This window comes from Nerophis ophidion, linkage group LG13, assembly GCF_033978795.1.
Source record: "Nerophis ophidion isolate RoL-2023_Sa linkage group LG13, RoL_Noph_v1.0, whole genome shotgun sequence".
NCBI classification, from domain to species: domain Eukaryota; kingdom Metazoa; phylum Chordata; class Actinopteri; order Syngnathiformes; family Syngnathidae; genus Nerophis; species Nerophis ophidion.
Window position 1 is genome coordinate 20609432 of NC_084623.1, and position 18121 is coordinate 20627552.

At 41.8% G+C, this 18121-nt stretch overlaps 1 protein-coding gene across 2 annotated transcripts; it reads right to left on the reverse strand.

The window, feature by feature from the left end:
* Positions 1–596: 596 nt before the first annotated feature.
* LOC133564311 (gastrula zinc finger protein XlCGF7.1-like) lies at positions 597–9457 on the reverse strand. 2 transcript variants are annotated; one of them, XM_061918533.1, is made up of 4 exons: positions 9192–9457; positions 5233–5918; positions 4434–4485; positions 597–3232 (listed from the first exon to the last, which is right to left on the reverse strand). In XM_061918533.1, the coding sequence occupies exons 2-4, from the start codon at positions 5864–5866 to the stop codon at positions 3040–3042; spliced, it is 879 nt and encodes a 292-aa protein (XP_061774517.1). In that variant the 5' UTR covers positions 5867–5918; positions 9192–9457; the 3' UTR covers positions 597–3039. The 2 variants fall into 2 exon arrangements, with proteins under 2 accessions (XP_061774517.1, XP_061774516.1); XM_061918532.1 differs by lacking the exons at positions 597–3232; positions 4434–4485 and having other exon boundaries at positions 4515–5918; positions 9192–9451.
* Between the last annotated feature and the right edge of the window lie 8664 nt (positions 9458–18121).

Here is an 18121-nt window from a genome sequence, read left to right on the forward strand (position 1 = left end):
TTATTTGTTCTGTCATTGTGAATATGGGCGGCACTTTGAACAGCATAAGGCCATAATGTTTTTGGTAACTCTTTTTCTAGTAGCATACACCTTGCCATTTCAAACAGTGTTAGCCACTGTGTTTCAGCTGTACCGTTTTGATGAGGAGAATAAAAGTAGGCTAACATAGCTTATATAGGTATGTTGTCATGTGTTGTCTTCATTATAACACTTGTATAAGACTTGTCAAGTCATTTTGATAGTAGGCTAATATAACTAATACAGACATGTACATCATGTGTTGACTTAATTCTATTATAGAAGGCTTTTAACTTTTTGCGGCTCCAAACTTATTTTTTATTATTTTTTGGGACCAAAATGGCTCTTTCAACATTTTGGGTTGCCGACCCCTGACCTAAATGTACCTATCAAAAATACGAAAATCGTTCGTTCTACCTGGATAGCAGCAAACTTAATTTCAAAACATAACATCATCAAAGCTCACCTTTAAGCATTTACACACAACACCAACATTTTGGAATAAGCATGAGGTGATAGAAGAAAGGTTAAAATATGATACATTTGTTTGTGGCTGCATAGCAGAAAGTTATGTGCAAGTTAAACTTTTGGATCTCATTACACATAACTGTGGTGCGTTTAAAGGCCCTTAACAAGGTACATAGGTAGGTCTTTATTGTCATTGCACAAGTACAACGAAACTTTTGTTTTCAGCACAAACCCGTTCAAGATTAGACAAACAAACAGTGTACAGGGTTACAGAACAGGAACGCTAATGGGTCGCCACAAGGCACCCCGTAAAAGATAGGAAAAAGGTAAACGATAGGGGAGGATGAGTAAAAAAATACAATCTAGACTGGGCTCCTAAGGGGGCCCAGTCTGGAGTGGGAAAACACCTCCATAGCAGAGCACATATACATACTACGTCCATCTTGAGGCTTGCAACAGAGAGGAGGGAGTGGGGGCCACGGTGGAAGCTGCAGCTCTTCAGGCGCTGCCCAGCCGTCCATCACCACTAAGGAATTCGCGTCAAGGGTGTTGGATGGGGGGTGGGGTACGTGTGTGTGGTGTATATTTTTGTGGATGCATGTGTGTGTCAGCCTGCCTCGTGTCTCTATTCCGCGACCTTGGTGCCGTGCAGTTGCTATTACAAAGTCAACAACAACAGGTGTGTGTCCATGAGAGACAAGAAGGGAGTTTGTTGTGTCTTCGCCGCACTGTCCTTCGGAACAGTCTTGAAGCCAGGGAAACAATCCAAGTTAGAATGTTTTGTATGCGAGTGAAAATAAAATGTGCTTTTCACTCTAAATTGTCTCTAACAGGTCCTCAAAACTCATCCTGCGGGGCAGACAGCCCGATGTTATCCAAATCCCAAGAGTGATGATAAAAGTTAGAAACAAAAGTGCCATTACTTTTTAATGACAGGGGGAGACTTAAACCCTAAGAGATGTACTACTAATAATAAAAGCATAATAATAATAATAATAATGTATTATTATGATTCATATGATCTACTAAGGATAATCCCGTGTGTATTAGTCAATCTCTACTTTACACTCTGACGTGAGGAAAAACTTGACATGTATAATCTTATTTTAGTTAAAGCAGCACTAAGTAAGTTCTCCAAACCTCATGGAATATTTTCATAACTTTTGGGATGATACATTGACTTACAATTAGTTGAATGACACCTCTGTCATGGACCGAGGGGGTCTATATCACTTTTACTGGCACTTACTGACTTTGAGGAGGGTGGCAGGAACCCTGCCACTAAAAAAACTACAAATGTGTTGACTTGTCTTACGGCATACATGACACCCCCATTCCCCTGTCGATGAAAAGACGGATGTCTATGCGAACACCTACGTGCAATCACTGCTTACATGGCCGATACCTCAAAACAACCAAAGAAATGAAAAGTTTTGTGTGAGGAAAAGAAAAAAGAAAAACTGAGCTTATTAGGATAAAAGGACAGTCAGGATCAACATTGCCCGACTTTCACTCGCTAGCATTAGCTCAAAGACGAATGCTGCCTTGGCTCTGTTCCCGATAAACTAGTAAGTGACTTTCGATGCTAGTTTTTAAAAGATTGGATTAACATATCGAGAACATATTTAGATAAACCCCCAAAATATTTTGGTTTGTTTAAAAAAACAAATGAAATATTTTTTTTTACAAAAAGTAGCCAGAATATGAATTCAAATACAAACCCTGTTTCCATATGAGTTGGGAAATTGTGTTAGATGTAAATATAAACGGAATACAATGATTTGCAAATCCTTTTCAACCCATATTCAATTGAATGCAGTACAGAGACAAGATATTTGATGTCCAAACTCATAAACTTTTTTTTTTTTTTTTTTGCAAAAAATTATCAACTTAGAATTTCATGGCTGCAACATGTGCCAAAGTAGTTGGGAAAGGGTATGTTCACCACTGTGTTACATCACATTTTCTTTTAACAACACTCAATAAACATTTGGGAACTAAGGAAAATAATTGTTGAAGCTTTGAAAGTGGAATTCTTTCCCATTCTTGTTTTATGTAGAGCTTCAGTTGTTCAACAGTCCGGTGTCTCCGCTGTCGTATTTTACGCTTCATAATGCGCCACACATTTTCTATGGGAGACAGGTCTGGACTGCAGGCGGGCCAGGAAAGTACCCACACTCTTTTTTTACGAAGCCACGCTGTTGTAACAAGTGCTGAATGTGGCTTGGCATTGTCTTGCTGAAATAAGCAGGGGCACCCATGAAAAAGACGGCGCTTAGATGGCAGCATATGTTGTTCCAAAAGTTGTATGTACCTTTCAGCATTAATGGTGCCTTCACAGATTTGTAAGTTACCCATGCCTTGGGCACTAATGCACCCCCATACCATCACAGATGCTGGCTTTTGAACTTTGCGTCGATAACAGTCTGGATGGTTCCCTTCCCCTTTGGTCCGGATGACACGATGTCGAATATTTCCAAAAACAATTTGAAATGTGGACTCGTCAGACCACAGAACACTTTTCCACTTTGCATCAGTCCATCTTAGATGATCTCAGGCCCAGAGAAGCTGGCGGCATTTCTGGATGTTGTTGATAAATGGCTTTCGCTTTGCATAGTAGAGCTTTAACTTGCACTTGTAGAAGTAGCCACAAATGGTATTTAGTGACAGTGGTTTTTTGAAGTGTTCCTGGGCCCATGTGGTGATATCCTTTAGAGATTGATGTCGGTTTTTGATACAGTGCCATCTGAGGGATCGAAAGTCATGGTCATTCAATGTTGGTTTCCGGTCATGCCGCTTACGTGGAGTGATTTCTCCAGATTCTCTGAACCTTTTGATGATATTATGGACCGTAGATGTTGAAATCCCTAAATTTCTTGCAATTGCACTTTGAGAAACGTTGTTCTTAAACTGTTTGACTATTTGCTCATGCAGTTGGTGACAAAGGGGTGTACCTCGCCACATCCTTTCTTGTGAAAGACTGAGCATTTTTTGGGAAGCTGTTTTTATACCCAATCATGGCACCCTCTGGTTACCAATTAGCCTGCACACCTGTGGGATGTTCCAAATAGGTATTTGATGACCATTCCTCAACTTTATCAGTATTTATTGCCACCTTTCCCAACTTCTTTGTCACGTGTAGCAGGCATCAAATTCTAAAGTTAATGATTATTTGTAAAAAAAAAATGTTTATAAGTTTGAACATCAAATATGTCATCTTCGTAGCCTATTCAACTGAATATGGGTTGAAAATAATTTGCAAATCATTGTAATCCGTTTATATTTACATCTAACACAATTTCCCAACTCATATGGAAATGGGGTTTGTAGTTATTTAATTGAATATTATTATAAATCTGTCAAATTTTCCTTTTTTCAGAATGTAAAATACAGCACTGTTATCTTGATTGTATTATCATTAATGCTCCCCCTATCTTTAAAAGCTAATGACAACCGCAGTTCATAACTTTAATCAAGGGTCTTTGAACACACCACCGTTATCTGCAATGAGATCCAAAAGTAAAACCTGTACGTCACTTTCTCCTGTGCTACCACAGATAGACTTATGTTTTTGCCTTTCTTCTATCACCTCATCCTTGTTCCAAAATGTTGGTGCAGTGTGCGAATGCTTGAAAGTGAGCTTTGACAACGTTATGAAGGCTGTTTTTGAGTGAAGTGTTCCAGGTTACCTTTACTGCTATCCAGGTAAAACAAACCATTTTGTACTTTTTAAAGTAGTCTTAGGCATTTAATGTTATTAACACAACCTTATTCATGAATTTTCACAGCTGTATTATTTTGTATTACCATTTATATTTAAAAAAAAATCAACAAAAAAAAAACTTACTTATTACAATACAATCCAATTTAGACAACGTAATTGACATGAAAACTAGAAATAATTCACTGCATATTTTGTATTTACAGTAAATAGTTGAACAGCTCACCCAAAGTAGCGATCTTTTTGTATGTCGTAGAGTCTGGGCTTGTCTCCTGCTCCTGGAATGGAGAGCAACACGGGTGTGTGAAGGATCAACAAAAGACGTGGATGATGACTGTTGAACAAAGACTTACTTTATTGAACAAGCCATCATCACAATAGATACTGCAGTATATATGAAGAGATCAAGCCAATTGATACCCTGCATACCATAGACAGATTAAGAGTCTTCTCTCTCCTGCCTGTATGTTAGCACACATGTATGGAACGTCTTACACAACATGCTATTGCATAATACAGCAGATACTACAATGTCTCTGATAATAATAACCACAAGTATCATTTCAACACATTAGAACAACACCAAATACAGCAAATCCATAAATTATTCACAGTGCTTCACTAATTCCATATTCCACACAGAAGTTTGGGAATTTCCAATCCACATGACCAGGAAAAGTTTTATTCATGAGTATGTGTCCTTGTGTGCGCTATCAAAGCTATCTTTTGAGAAAACATTTTACCACAAACGGAACACGGAAAAGGTTTCTCTCCGGTGTGTATTCTTGTGTGTCTCGTTAAACCATCTTTTTTAGTAAAACTTTTACCGCACATCGAGCAAGGAAAAGGTTTCTCTCCGGTGTGTATTCTCGTGTGTGTGGTCAAGAGATCATTCCGAGTGAATTTTCTACCACAGACCAAGCAGGTGAATGGTTTCTCCCCAGTGTGTGTTCTCATGTGACTTGTTAATTGCGTTTTTTGGGTCAATCTTTTCCCGCAAACTGAGCAGATAAAAGGTTTCTCACCAGTGTGTGTTCTTATGTGGTTAACCAATGTTGAACTTTCATGAAAACCTTTGCTGCAAATTGAGCAGGAGTACGATTTTTCTTCGGTGTGAGTTTTTAAATGTCTTTTCATGTAATCTTGTCGAGAGAAACTTTTTTTACAGACTGAGCAGGCAAAAGGTTTTTCTCCAGTATGTCTTCTCATGTGTCTCATCAAAAATGCCTTGGCATTAAATGTTTTGCCACACTGAGAACATTTAAAGTGTGCGTTGTCAGTGTGACTTGTCTTATCAGCTGTGGAGTCTTCATCATCGGTGTCAGCTGAGTGTGACGACGTGTCGTCACTATGTAATAGTGGAGCAAAGAGGTGGTCTGCTTGTGATCTTCCACAGTGTTCTCCGTCAGCTTCTGTTATCATATGTTGAGCTGAGCCACAGCTTGGAGGCTCCACCTCTCTCTTCTCCTCACTTTCACCTTTGTCTTCATCATCTTCACTCTTCACAATGACACAAATCACTGGAATCTCTTCCGGTCGTTCAAAACGATTTCCCTCCTGACTGATGCGATGATCCTCCTCCTCCTCTTTTATATGGGGGGGCTGTGACTCATCCACTTCCTCTTTAAAACAGGGCAGCTTCACTCCCTCTTGCTCCATCCTATAGCTCCACTCCTGCTGCTCAGGGGTAAGAGAGTCTTTTCACTGGCATCTGCAAGACATAAGAGGACAAACACTTCCTTTAGCGAATAAGGCTTTGCCCCATCACCTGAGACACATCATGCACCGGCAAATGTTCGGACAATGTCACTAAAGACATTACCGGTCATTCTTGTCTTGTCTTCAAAATCATCTGACTTAAAATTTCTCACAGCTCAATGCAGTCTACAATCTGCATAATTGTAATGACACATGTACAATTATCGTTATGACAATTTGCGATAAAATTCCAGACAGTAAGTGTTATTGTGTAAAATTTAATCATTGTAAAACCGTGACTGATTATCTCACTTTTAGTGATTTAGTGTGAAGTGAATTATAATTATATAGCACTTTTCTCTAGTGGCTCAAAGTGCTTTTACATACTGAAACCCAATATCTGAGTTAAATTGAAACCAGTGTGGGTGGCACTGGGAGCAGGAGGGTAAAGTGTTTTGCCCAAGGACACAACGGCTGTGACTAGAATGGCAGAAGCGGGGATCGAACCTGGAACCCTCGAGTTGCTGGCATGGCCGCTCTACCAACCGAGCTATACCGCCCCTTTAAAACAACACAATGTGATACGGCTCATTTCCGGGAGACGCAGATGCTAACATAATCAGAGGACACATGAATGTATTTCCCCCTTACAAACACCTATTTATTCTTTAATATTAAACATTTTAAAAACATACACACATACATACATACAATACATACATACATATTTAAACATTTGACACGTTGGGAAGACTATGTCTCCCGGCTGGCCTGGGAACGCCTCGGGGTCCCCTGGGAAGAGCTAGACGAAGTGGCTGGAGATAGGGAAGTCTGGGCTTCCCTGCTTAGGCTGCTGCCCCCGCGACCCGACCTCGGATAAGCGGAAGATGATGGATGGATGGATATTTAAACATACAGTACAGGCCAAAAGTTTGGACACACCTCTTTCAATGCGTTTCTTTCATTTTCATGACTATTTACATTGTAGATTGTCACTGAAGGCATCAAAATTTTGAATGAATACATGTGGGGTTAGGTACTTAAAAAAAAGGGGTAAATAACTGAAATCATGTTTTATATTCTAGTTTCTTCAAAATAGCCACCCTTTGCTCTGATTAATGCTTTGCACACTATTGGCATTTAGTCACCTGAAGTAGGTTTTCACTTCACAGGTGTGCTTCAAGCTCATCGAGAGAATGCCAGGAGTGTGCAAAATCAGTAATCCGAGCAAAGGGTGGTTATTTTGTAGAAACTAGAATATAAAATCTCAGCTGCATTCAGGAAGGGGCAAGCGGTAGAAAATGGATTGATGGTTGGCTAGAATATAAAAAAATGTTTTCAGTTATTTCACCTTTTTTCGTTAAGTACATAACTCCACATGTTCATTCATAGTTTTGATGCCTTCAGTGACAATCTACAATGTAAATAGTAATGAAAATAAAGAAAACCCATTGAATGAGAAAGTGTGTCCAAACTTTTGGCTTGTACTGTATATACACAAATAAATTCATATGAATAGAATTAGAAAAATGTTAAATGTCTCTTCTGCCAAGGAGAGTATGTTGGTTAAACTTGGTTGAATATTTCAGCGTGTATGTAAGTACTTTTTGAGTATATCAAACAATACCGTGATAATAATGATGACCATGATCATTTTGGTAACAATAGTTGTGATATGACGTTTTTAAATTCACTTGTCCTTTTCATCTATTGAATTTCTGCATAAAGGGGCTGTTTGCAACATTTACACAGATGCCTGAAGGGCACCAACTCTGTTAGCTAATATTAGCAATTTGGACAGCTAGCCTTAGCTGTCACTGAATGTATATTGTATCATAACAGCGTGACTGAAAATTGTGTGTGCGCACGTGATCCTTGCACATACGTGTTGACGAGATCGAGTGAGTTACCGCCAAAAGCACCAATCATTTTATTCGGACTGGTAACATTTTTTGTTGTACAAACTTATTAATCGTGAAAAATATAGACAATTGTCAAAACAATGTTGTGGAGGGACGGAGCCGACGAGCCGACAGCGGGGTAGGACAAAACGCGGTCCTACTCAAGATGGCGGCCAGGAGGCGGAGTGTGCGGCGGGGCAGAGAGGCGGGGCACGCTTGGAGCGACGCTGCAGCAATCCGAGCCAGGTGCGTAAATCACACACCTGCTCTCAATCCGTGCATCTTCTCCTGCAGTATAAAAGGGGAGAAGGAAGAGCTATCGGGGCAGAAGACGGAGGAGAATCAGAAGCAAAAGACGAAGAGAGCGACCAGACCAGAGATGAGCCCGCGAGGAAGACGCAGTCACCGGCCACCGAAAGGCGAGCTGAGACAGGCAGCAAAGGAGTTCGCACTAGAAATTGGCGCGGCCGACTGTGACGCAACAGGGTTTATTGAAATAATAAACGGGTGTCAAACCTGCTACGATGCGTCTTGTATAGATGGTCCAAGCAACCCGCACGATGACGGCTGGAAACGTGTCACATATGTGTTCTCTTAAACCACTGACAGTAACATAAGCTAGCCAAGTGTTTCTCAATTTCTTTTCTGTTAAACCCAACCCCCCAGGAAAGAGAAAATATTTTGCGTCTCCCCGCCCACTCGTCACCCTGACTATAAATAAGTTAAAAGTTAAAGTTAAAGGACCAATGATTGTCACACACGCACTAGGTGTGGTGAAATTTGTCCTCAGCATTTGACCCATCCCCTTGTTCACCCCCTGGGCGGTGAGGGGAGCAGTGGGCAGCAGCGGTGCCGCGCCTGGGAATACTTTTGGTGATTTAAGCCCCAATTCCAACCCTTGAGTGCGAAGCAGGGAGGTAATGGATCCCATATTTTTAGTGTTTGGTATGACTCGGCCGAGGTTTGAACTCACAACCTACCGATCTCAGGGCGGACACTCTAAAGCAGGGGTCACCAACCTTTTTGAAACCAAGAGCTACTTCTCAAGGCAGACACTCTAACCACTAGGCCACTGAGTAGTATGATTTCTATGAAATTGTTATAACTAAACCTCTGCATAACATTGTAAGCTTTTAAACACAATGCACAATGTTAGCACTACCAAGAAAAAAAAGACAGAACTATGATGACGTTGCGACTTGTCCAGGGTGTACACTGCCTTCTACCCAATTGTAGCTGAGATAGGCACCAGCGCCCCCTGCGACCCCAAAAGGGACACGCGTTAGTAAATGGATGGATGTATAGATAAAACACAACAAAAACGGAGATTCACTGAGAAAACACGTGTTGAACAAATATAACGTTTATAAACATGTCAAACTGACCTTCTCGGTGTGACTTTATTCGAGGCTTGTAAACAGCGTCCACTAGTTGACGTTTTTGTCGCTCATCCCCTGCTATCGTATTTGCTATATTCTAAAAGTAATATTTCTTCAAATTCCGCTCTTTGTAAAAATATTGGTGATATATACTCCTTAATGCAAGATAAAATATGTTCCAAAGTAACAAACCAAACCGTTTTGCTGCCTTATTTTCCTCAACTCTTGTTCTCCAGATCCGGTGGACGAGACATAAGGTAGTACAGTTGAGCATACTGCCTCCTTGTGGTGAGCAGATATATTGCATTCTTCATCAAAAAGGGCTGATCACTAATGAACCCACGATTGTTATTGTGTTACAGCGCCTTACCTTGCTAAACTACGGTAACTATGAGTACAAAAACTAGACGATAGAGCATTAACGTTTCTCACTCAATGTAGTTTATTGATCAAAGTACACACAACATTGACACGACCACGTAGAACCATTTGGTAGCTACTCGTGACAACACTCAATATGGCTTTCGGTCCGCCACTCAAATACGTCCGTGTGCAACATAATCACAAATCATTACTTTGGAGTGTTACGCAAGCTTAAGGGTTTTTTAAAAAAAAAGTACCAATGATTGTCACACACGTACTAGATCTGGCGAAATTATTCTCAGCATTTGACCCATCATCCTTGATCACCCCCTGGGAGGTGAGGGGAGCAGTGGGCAGCAGCAGTGCCGCGCCCGGGAATTATTTTTTTTAAGGTGATTTAACCCCCAATTCCAACCCTTGATGCTGAGTGCCAAGCAGGGAGGTAACGGGTCCCATTTTTAGTCTTTGGTATGACTCGGCCGGAATTTGATCTCACGATCCTACCGAAGCATAACAAACATGCGGATGATTCTCTTAGATTTCATTTGAAATTAACATTTTCGAGTTTGTAGTTGTCACTAGTAGTTGCATATAGTTGCGCCTGAATCGACACGTTTGTCTCACTATCTGTAAAATTGATTTCAAAATAAAACACGTCTCTGACAGGAAGAAAGGTGCTGTATTTTCCAATAATTAGTTGGTTTCTCTGCGATGAGATAGCGACTTGTCCAGGGTTTACACCGGCTTCGGCCCGAATGCAGCTGAGATAGGCTCCAGCGACCCCAAAAGGTACAAGCGGTAGAAAATGGATGGATGGATAGTTTGATTGAAACTTTTATTAATAGATTGCACAGTACAGTACCTGCGATGAGGTGGCGACTTGTCCAGGGTGTACACCGCCTTCCGCCCGATTGTAGCTGAGATAGGCACCAGCAGTTGAAAATGGATGGATGGATGGACAGTACAGTACAGTACATATTCCGTACAATTGACCACTAAATGGTAACACCCGAATAATTTTTTCAACTTGTTTAAGTCAGGGTCCACGTCAATTCATAGTTTGGTTTCTCAAAGCTCTTTTTACTGCAAATAAAGTTTCAATGTAAACATTTGTCCCTTCGTATAAATGGAATGACTACTTCCATTGATGGTGTAGATCAGGGGTGTCAAACGTACAGCCAGCGGGCCGTATCAGTGACCGCGTACATGTACATGTTTAATCCATCCATTTCCTACCGCTTGTCCATTTTGGGGTCGCGGGGGGTGTAGGAGCCTATCTCAGCTGCATTCGGACGGAAGGCATGGTCAACTTAATTATCCTAAACAGGTAAACAAACCTAAAAATAAAATGGACTCTCAATCTTTGTAATATTTTTTTTAAATGTCCCTGGACATCGTATTTAATTTTTTTAAAGCCATTTAAGGCCTTATTTTTCCATCCATCCATTTAGTTACTTTGAATGCTTTTGAAAGATCCGCGGAAACCCATTTTTAAAAAAGAATATTCAGTGTGACTCAGATGAAGCACCTACATTTAGTATATCTATCAATAAGTAATATCCATCCATTTTCTACCGTTTGTCCCTTTTGGGATCGCGGGGGGTGCTGGAGCCTATCTCAGCTGCATTCGGGTGGAAGCCGGTCTACACCCTGGACAAGTCGACACCTCATCACAGGGCCAACACAGATAGACGGACAACATTCACACTCACATTCACACACTAGGGCCAATTTAGTGTTGCCAATCAACCTATCCCCAGGTGCATGTCTTTGGAGGTGGGAGGAAGCCGGAGTACCCGGAAGGAACCCACGCAGTCACGGGGATGACATGCAAACTCCTAATAGAAAGATTCCGAACCCGGGATTGAAACCAGGACTACTCAGGACCTTTGACAGTTTGCTAAATATAAACATTAGAACACAACTGCTGTTCTAATGTGTTTGTTTGATTTCATTTCACACTTAAATCTACCGGGTTTCATTGGTTAAGTTTGGAGTTATGTTACAATGATTTGGCTATGGTGTCATTTTGACAACTGTTTTGTTTATATTATAATTGTAATATTTGAAGGATGACAAATGAATGTGTTGTGGCAGTATGCAGATTTCACCAACGTGGCGGTTTGAGGAAACACTCGATTGCTTTTCCAAACGTTTTTAATGGTGACCTGCCAACAGAAGAATGCTAAACAGAAAGTGCTAAAAGTTTAATGGCTTTGTAAAACGCTACGACTAAGTCAAAGTTCATTGTGTTCTTTATGGTGTTTTTGAAACTGCACCATTTTTTCCCCACAGATTTTTCAACTGACTTGAAGTGTTTTGCTAAGAGGATTCTTTTCAATACGTACATTTTCAGAATGTGCTTGTTCTATTTTTGGTCCAAGTAAGACAAATAAGGGTAATAAATGGTTAACTTAGTTTTTTTAATAGTGAAAAATTTGCATAAAATAAGTGATATATACTATATATACATATAGTAAATGCTGAAAGAGCTGGGGTACTCGGGTAAAGATCAGGCCTTAATATACATAAGGAGTAGTAAAACAACTGATTTGGATGCTTTGTTTTATTGTTAGAGTAAATAATATATATATTTTTTGAATGGCATAGTATAGATCAGATTTGCAATTTTACAACTGAAGTTGATTGACAGAGTTTGAAAAAAATAAGGGATGACAATTTTTTTTATCCCAAATGTTATTTTTCTATGTACTCTTAACTGCTATTAGATTTTGCATGCTCCAGAATTGAATAAATCGGCTCCATATTTCATAACAACCACATACTTTATCTTGATTAGATTAGATTAGATAGTACTTTATTTATTCCGTCAGGAGAGTTCCTTCAGGAAAATTAAAAATTATCTCTTGATATCACTGAATATAGAGCTAAACACATTTCTGGACAACAAATGAACCAACATATTAACTTCTCACACACAAATAATACAACTGCAAAAGCCAATTAATGAACGACAGCAAAATACTCAGTTTGCAACAGGGGAGCAACTGCAAACACTAATCTTCTGTATCACTGCAGATGTTGTGAGCCAATTCTGACAACACAGAAACTTTAACATCGATAAGTAACGATCATGGTTAATGGCAGTGAACCAAAATGTTCGTAAACAATCTTAAATGTATTAAGCCTTAAAATAGTTAAGTCCAGAAAGTGTTATAAACCAGCCACAACTAACTTTGCAGTCGGTTAAATTGCATCATACACACTTTGAAGGGCAAATGACCTCTTAAAATGTTTATTAGCTATGCTAGTTAGTCTAAAAATATCTAAACTCCTATAATTTATTTTAAAATCTCCAAGCTGTTAGTACCCTTTGTACAATGAGTAACACTGACACATTTAATACAAAACATACAGTATCTGCTTCATTTAGGTCGTTATTAGTGTTTGGGGTTGTAGTCCAATTACAAACCCCGTTTCCATATGAGTTGGGAAATTGTGTTAGATGTAAATATAAACGGAATACAGTGATTTTCAAATACTTTTCAACTCATATTCAATTAAATGCACTACAAAGACAAGATAATTGATGTTCAAACTCATAAACTTTATTTTTATTTTTTTTGCAAATAATAATTCACTTAGAATTTCATGGTTGCAACACGTGCCAAACTAGTTGGGAAAGGGCATGTTCACCACTGTGTTACATCACCTTTTCTTTTAACAACACTCAATAAACGTTTGGGAACTGAGGAAACTATAATTGTTGAAGCTTTGAAAGTGGAATTCTTGCCCATTCTTGTTTTATGTAAAGCTTCAGTCGTTCTACAGTCCGGGGTCTCTGTTGTCTTATTTTATGCTTCACAATGTGCCACACATTTTTGATGGGAAACAGGTCTGGACTGCAGGCGGGCCAGGAAAGCAGCCGCACTCTTTTTTTTACGAAGCCACGCTGTTGTAACACGTGCTGAATGTGGCTTGGCATTGTCTTACTGAAATAAGCAGGGGTGTCCATGAAAAAGATGGCGTTTGGATGGCAGCATATGTTGTTCTAAAACCTGTATGTACCTTTCATCATTAATGGTGCCTTCACGGATGTGTAAGTTACCCATGCCTTGGGCACTAATGCACCCCCCATACCATCACAGATGCTGGCTTTTAAACTTTGCGTCGATAACAGTCTGGATGGTTCGCTTCCCCTTTGGTCCGGATGACACTAGGTCGAATATTTCCAAAAACAATTTGAAATGTGGACTCGTCAGACCACAGAACACTTTTCCACTTTGCATCAGTTCATCTTAGATGATCTCGGGCCGGAGAAGCCGGCGGCGTTTCTGGATGTTGTTGATAAATGGCTTTCGCTTTGAATAGTAGAGCTTTAACTTGCACTTACAGATGTAACGACAAACTGTATTTAGTGACAGTGGTTTTCTCAAGTGTTCCTGAGCCCATGTGGTGATATCCTTTAGAGATTGATGTCAGTTTTTGATCGAAGGTCACGGTCATTCAATGTTGGTTTCCGGCCATGCCGCTTACGTGGAGTGATTTCTCCAGATTCTCTGAACCTTTTGACGATATTATGGACCGTAGATGTTGAAATCCCTACATTTCTTGCAACTGCACTTTAAAAAACGTTGTTCTTAAACTGTTTGACTATTTGCTCACGCAGTTGTGGAAAAAGGGGTGTACCTCGCCCCATCCTTTCTTGTGAAAGACTGTGCATTTTTTGGGAAGCTGTTTTTATACCCAAACATGGCACCCACCTGTTCCCAATTAGCCTGCACACCTGTGGGATGTTCCAAACAAGTGTTTGATGAGCATTCCTCAACTCTATCAGTATTTATTGCCACAATTCCCAACTTCTTTGTCGTGTGTTGCTGGCATCAAATTCTAAAGTTAATAATTATTTGCAAAAAAAACCAAAAAACGTTTATCAGTTTAAACATCAAATATATTGTCTTTGTAGCATTTTCAACTAAATATGGGTTGAAAAATATTTGCAAATCATTGTATTCCGTTTCTATTTACATCCAACACAATTTCCCAACTCATATGGAAAAGGGGTTTGTATAAAATCCATAAGTCAGACATATTTTATACAACATAAGGAGGGTAAAAGGATACATCCCAGATATTTACAACGATCTGTGGTAAAAATGTCCTTTATATCCACATTTTTGTTTAAATTTTCAATTATGAAAAAAAACATCACCAGTGTACACTTTAGGCATTAGAGCAACCTTTGAAAAAAAAGATAGGAAAACTAGCAAAAAAAGGGGTATCATTCCTGTCGGGACAAAGTGCTGCCACACAAGCCTTGAATTATTGTTTTTAAATCAAGACTACGTTTCCTGCAATTGGGTGCATTTCTACGCTATATTTTACCTTTGGACTTGTTCTCATACCAACCCCTTTTGGCTGTCTTTTTGATACTTAAATGTCCCATGCATAGGCGCCGATCTACATTTCTGCCAGTGGGTGCTCAGTGTGTAAAAAAATAAAATAATCGATGTTTATTTTTTATTATTTTGTAAAAGGGACCAAGCTCGTCACATAATTAACTTCAACAAGATTGATTTTTCAAAAATGATTTTAAAGATTGAAAGTTACCATCAATCCCACATGGGTGCTCTGCATTGTCCGTGGGTGCTCGGGCCCGAAGCACCCACAGGATCAGCGCCTATGGTCCCATGTAATGTAAGACAGAAGGTTTAGTTTTTTAAAGTAGATAATTTACTAACATTATTATCATTAAAAATGGGTACTAAATGCATGTTGTAACATGCATTCAAAGAACTTGGAAAATGTTGCCCATTTGGCAACTCTATCCTATAGCCATACCCCCTTTGGTAATATACTTCCGATGTTCTGACCTCTGTTACATCTGTCACGTCAAAAATATACCTTGTCACTGGCTACTAATAAACATACTTGCCAACCCTCCCAAATTTTCCAGGGGACTCCCGAATTTCAGTGCCTCTCCCGAAAATCTCCTGGGACAACCATTCTCCCGAATTTTCTCCCGATTTCCAGCCGGACAAAAATATTGGGGAGCGTGCCTTAAAAGCACGTCTCCTATTGGTCCATGCGGACCTGAGTGAGGACAACCTGTCGTCACTTCCGCTCTTGCTTCATACAAACAGCGTGCTGGCCCAGTCACGTTATAACATCTACGGCTTTTGGAGATGGCACAACTGTGCTCACAACAAGAAAGAGACAAAGCAGAAGAACGAAGAAGAGACAGTCATGGCGACGACGAGTAAGAAGAAGTACGCTTGCAAGTTCCAAAATATTTGGAAACAAGAATTTCAGTTCATCCAGGACAGATCGAAGGGGAAGGGCTATGCTGCCTGCAAATTTTGTAGATCAGACTTCTCCATTGAACACGGTGGACGAATGGATATAGTCACTCATGAACAACCGGTCACAGCCCAGTATTATGGGCCACCTCGCTAAATGGAGACCCGAGGGTGTAACATATGCCGAGACAAAGATGGCTATGCTGATAGCTGCAAGCAACATCCCGTCCCCATTTGCGAAGGTTTTCATCTAATCCGTGAAGGTTATGTTCCCGGATTCAGAGATCGCTCGCCAGTACTCAAATGGCAGAACAAGGGCTACTCAAATAGTGAAAGGTAAGTGTTATTATTTTTAAGTAAGCAGCAAGTACAATACAGTGAGTAGAATAACTGTGTTTTCATTACTGTGTACTGTACTATATATATATATATATATATACACTATATATATATATATATATATATATATATATATATACACATACACATATATATATATATATATATGCATAAGATAAATATTGTTGGGATGTCGCATGGCTGCAGTTGTGTGTCCCCGAGTATGCAAGAATCCAGGAGAGTTGCGTGGAGGTAAGATGAATTTAATACACAAAAGAAAATAACAAAAGCAAACATAAAGCAGTCGTGCAGATAAACGTTCTCAACATAATATTTTCATCGAGCACTGAGGAGTGCTCGAGTGAAACATAAATAGACTAGTGTGATTGACAGCAGGTGTGAACCGCTGCCAATCAACGAAAAGAGAAAAATAGTGCTCCGTGAATAAAAACAGGAAATACAACAAAATAAGAGCACTGAACCGGAAGTAAATACAAAAACACAAAAAACTAACAGAAATGAAGTGACACATCGTTACAGGACCTCCCCCTCAAGGAACAGATACCAGATGTTCCCTGGGAAAGAAAAAAAAATGGAAAAAAGTCCAAAATGTAAGGGAGGGTGGAGGGAGGATTTGGTGGAGGGTTGCCAAACCTCGTGTCCCCGCAGCCAGCGAGGGAAAGTCAGGTGGCGGCGCCGCGTAGAGCGCCGCTGGAACTGGCGAGGCGGGCGGCCAGGGAACGGCCAAATCACTGGCCGAAAAAGAGGAGAGTGCGCAGGGCACGGCCACATCCACGGCCGACGTAGAAGCGGGCGCGCTGAAGCAGGCCGGGAAGCAGAAGACGTAACCGGCGGCGTGGAAACCGCAGGCGTCATCGGCGGCGTGAAAGCGGCAGATGTCATCGGCGGCGTGAAAGCGGCGGATGTCATCGGCGGCGTGAAAGCGGCGGATGTCATCGGCGGCGTGAAAGCGGCGGATGTCATCGGCGGCGTGAAAGCGGCGGATGTCATCGGCGGCGTGAAAGCGGCGGATGTCATCGGCGGCGTGAAAGCGGCGGATGTCATCGGCGGCGTGAAAGCGGCGGATGTCATCGGCGGCGTGAAAGCGGCAGATGATGACGCCGGGCGAGGAGCAGCAAATGCCGGCCGAGGAGTAGCGGATGCCGGCGGTGACGAAGCCCGGCGTGGTGCTGCTCTTGGCGGTGGAGCCGTGCGTAGTGCTGCTGATGTCAGCGTTGCAGCTGTGCGTGGAGCCGGCGTTGGAACTCGGCGTGGAGCCGGCGTTGGGGCTAGGCGTGGAGCCGGCGTAGGGGCTAGGCGTGGAGCCGGCGTAGGGGCTAGGCGTGGAGCCGGCGTAGGGGCTAGGCGTGGAGCCGGCGTAGGGGCTAGGCGTGGAGCCGGCGTAGGGGCTAGGCGTGGAGCCGGCGTAGGGGCTAGGCGTGGAGCCGGCGTTGGGGCTGTGCGAAAGCCCGCCAGGCACGTAGATGTCTCCGTGGAAGGAGACGCTTGCGAAGATGACAGCAGTGTGTGCCTGGCTGCACCGCAGTGTATTGTGGGCCCCCCTCCACTAGGCGGCTGCCAGAAACCGTCCACACTTGCGGGAAGACATGCCTGCTCGTCGGCGTCCCCCGGTGCGAAAACCAGGGACGGGCGGGAGGAGGCCAGGAAGAGGGACGAAGACACGTCCCGCGCCGAGTCCCAGCAGGAGGACAAAAGTGACCTCACTGTGGGCTCCACTGGAGCTCTCGGCGATCCAAAAAAGAGAGCGGGAGCTGGCAGAAAGAGCAGCCGGGGAGCAGCCGCTGGAAGCTGCGTAGGAGCAGGGAGAAGCAGCTCAGCAGACGACGGGAAGGATGGCGGCGGCGGACGTGCCGGTCGGAGAGCCGCAGTAGGCGACGGAGCCGCAGGAGCCGCGAGACGTGAAGGAGGAGGTGGGCGCGCCGGTCGGTGAGACGTAGCCGGCAGCGTTGCCGA

Bases quoted from the DNA above. Each gene is read 5' to 3' on its own strand.
- LOC133564311 (XM_061918532.1), bottom strand. From the start codon at position 5,866: ATGGAGCAAGAGGGAGTGAAGCTGCCCTGTTTTAAAGAGGAAGTGGAT.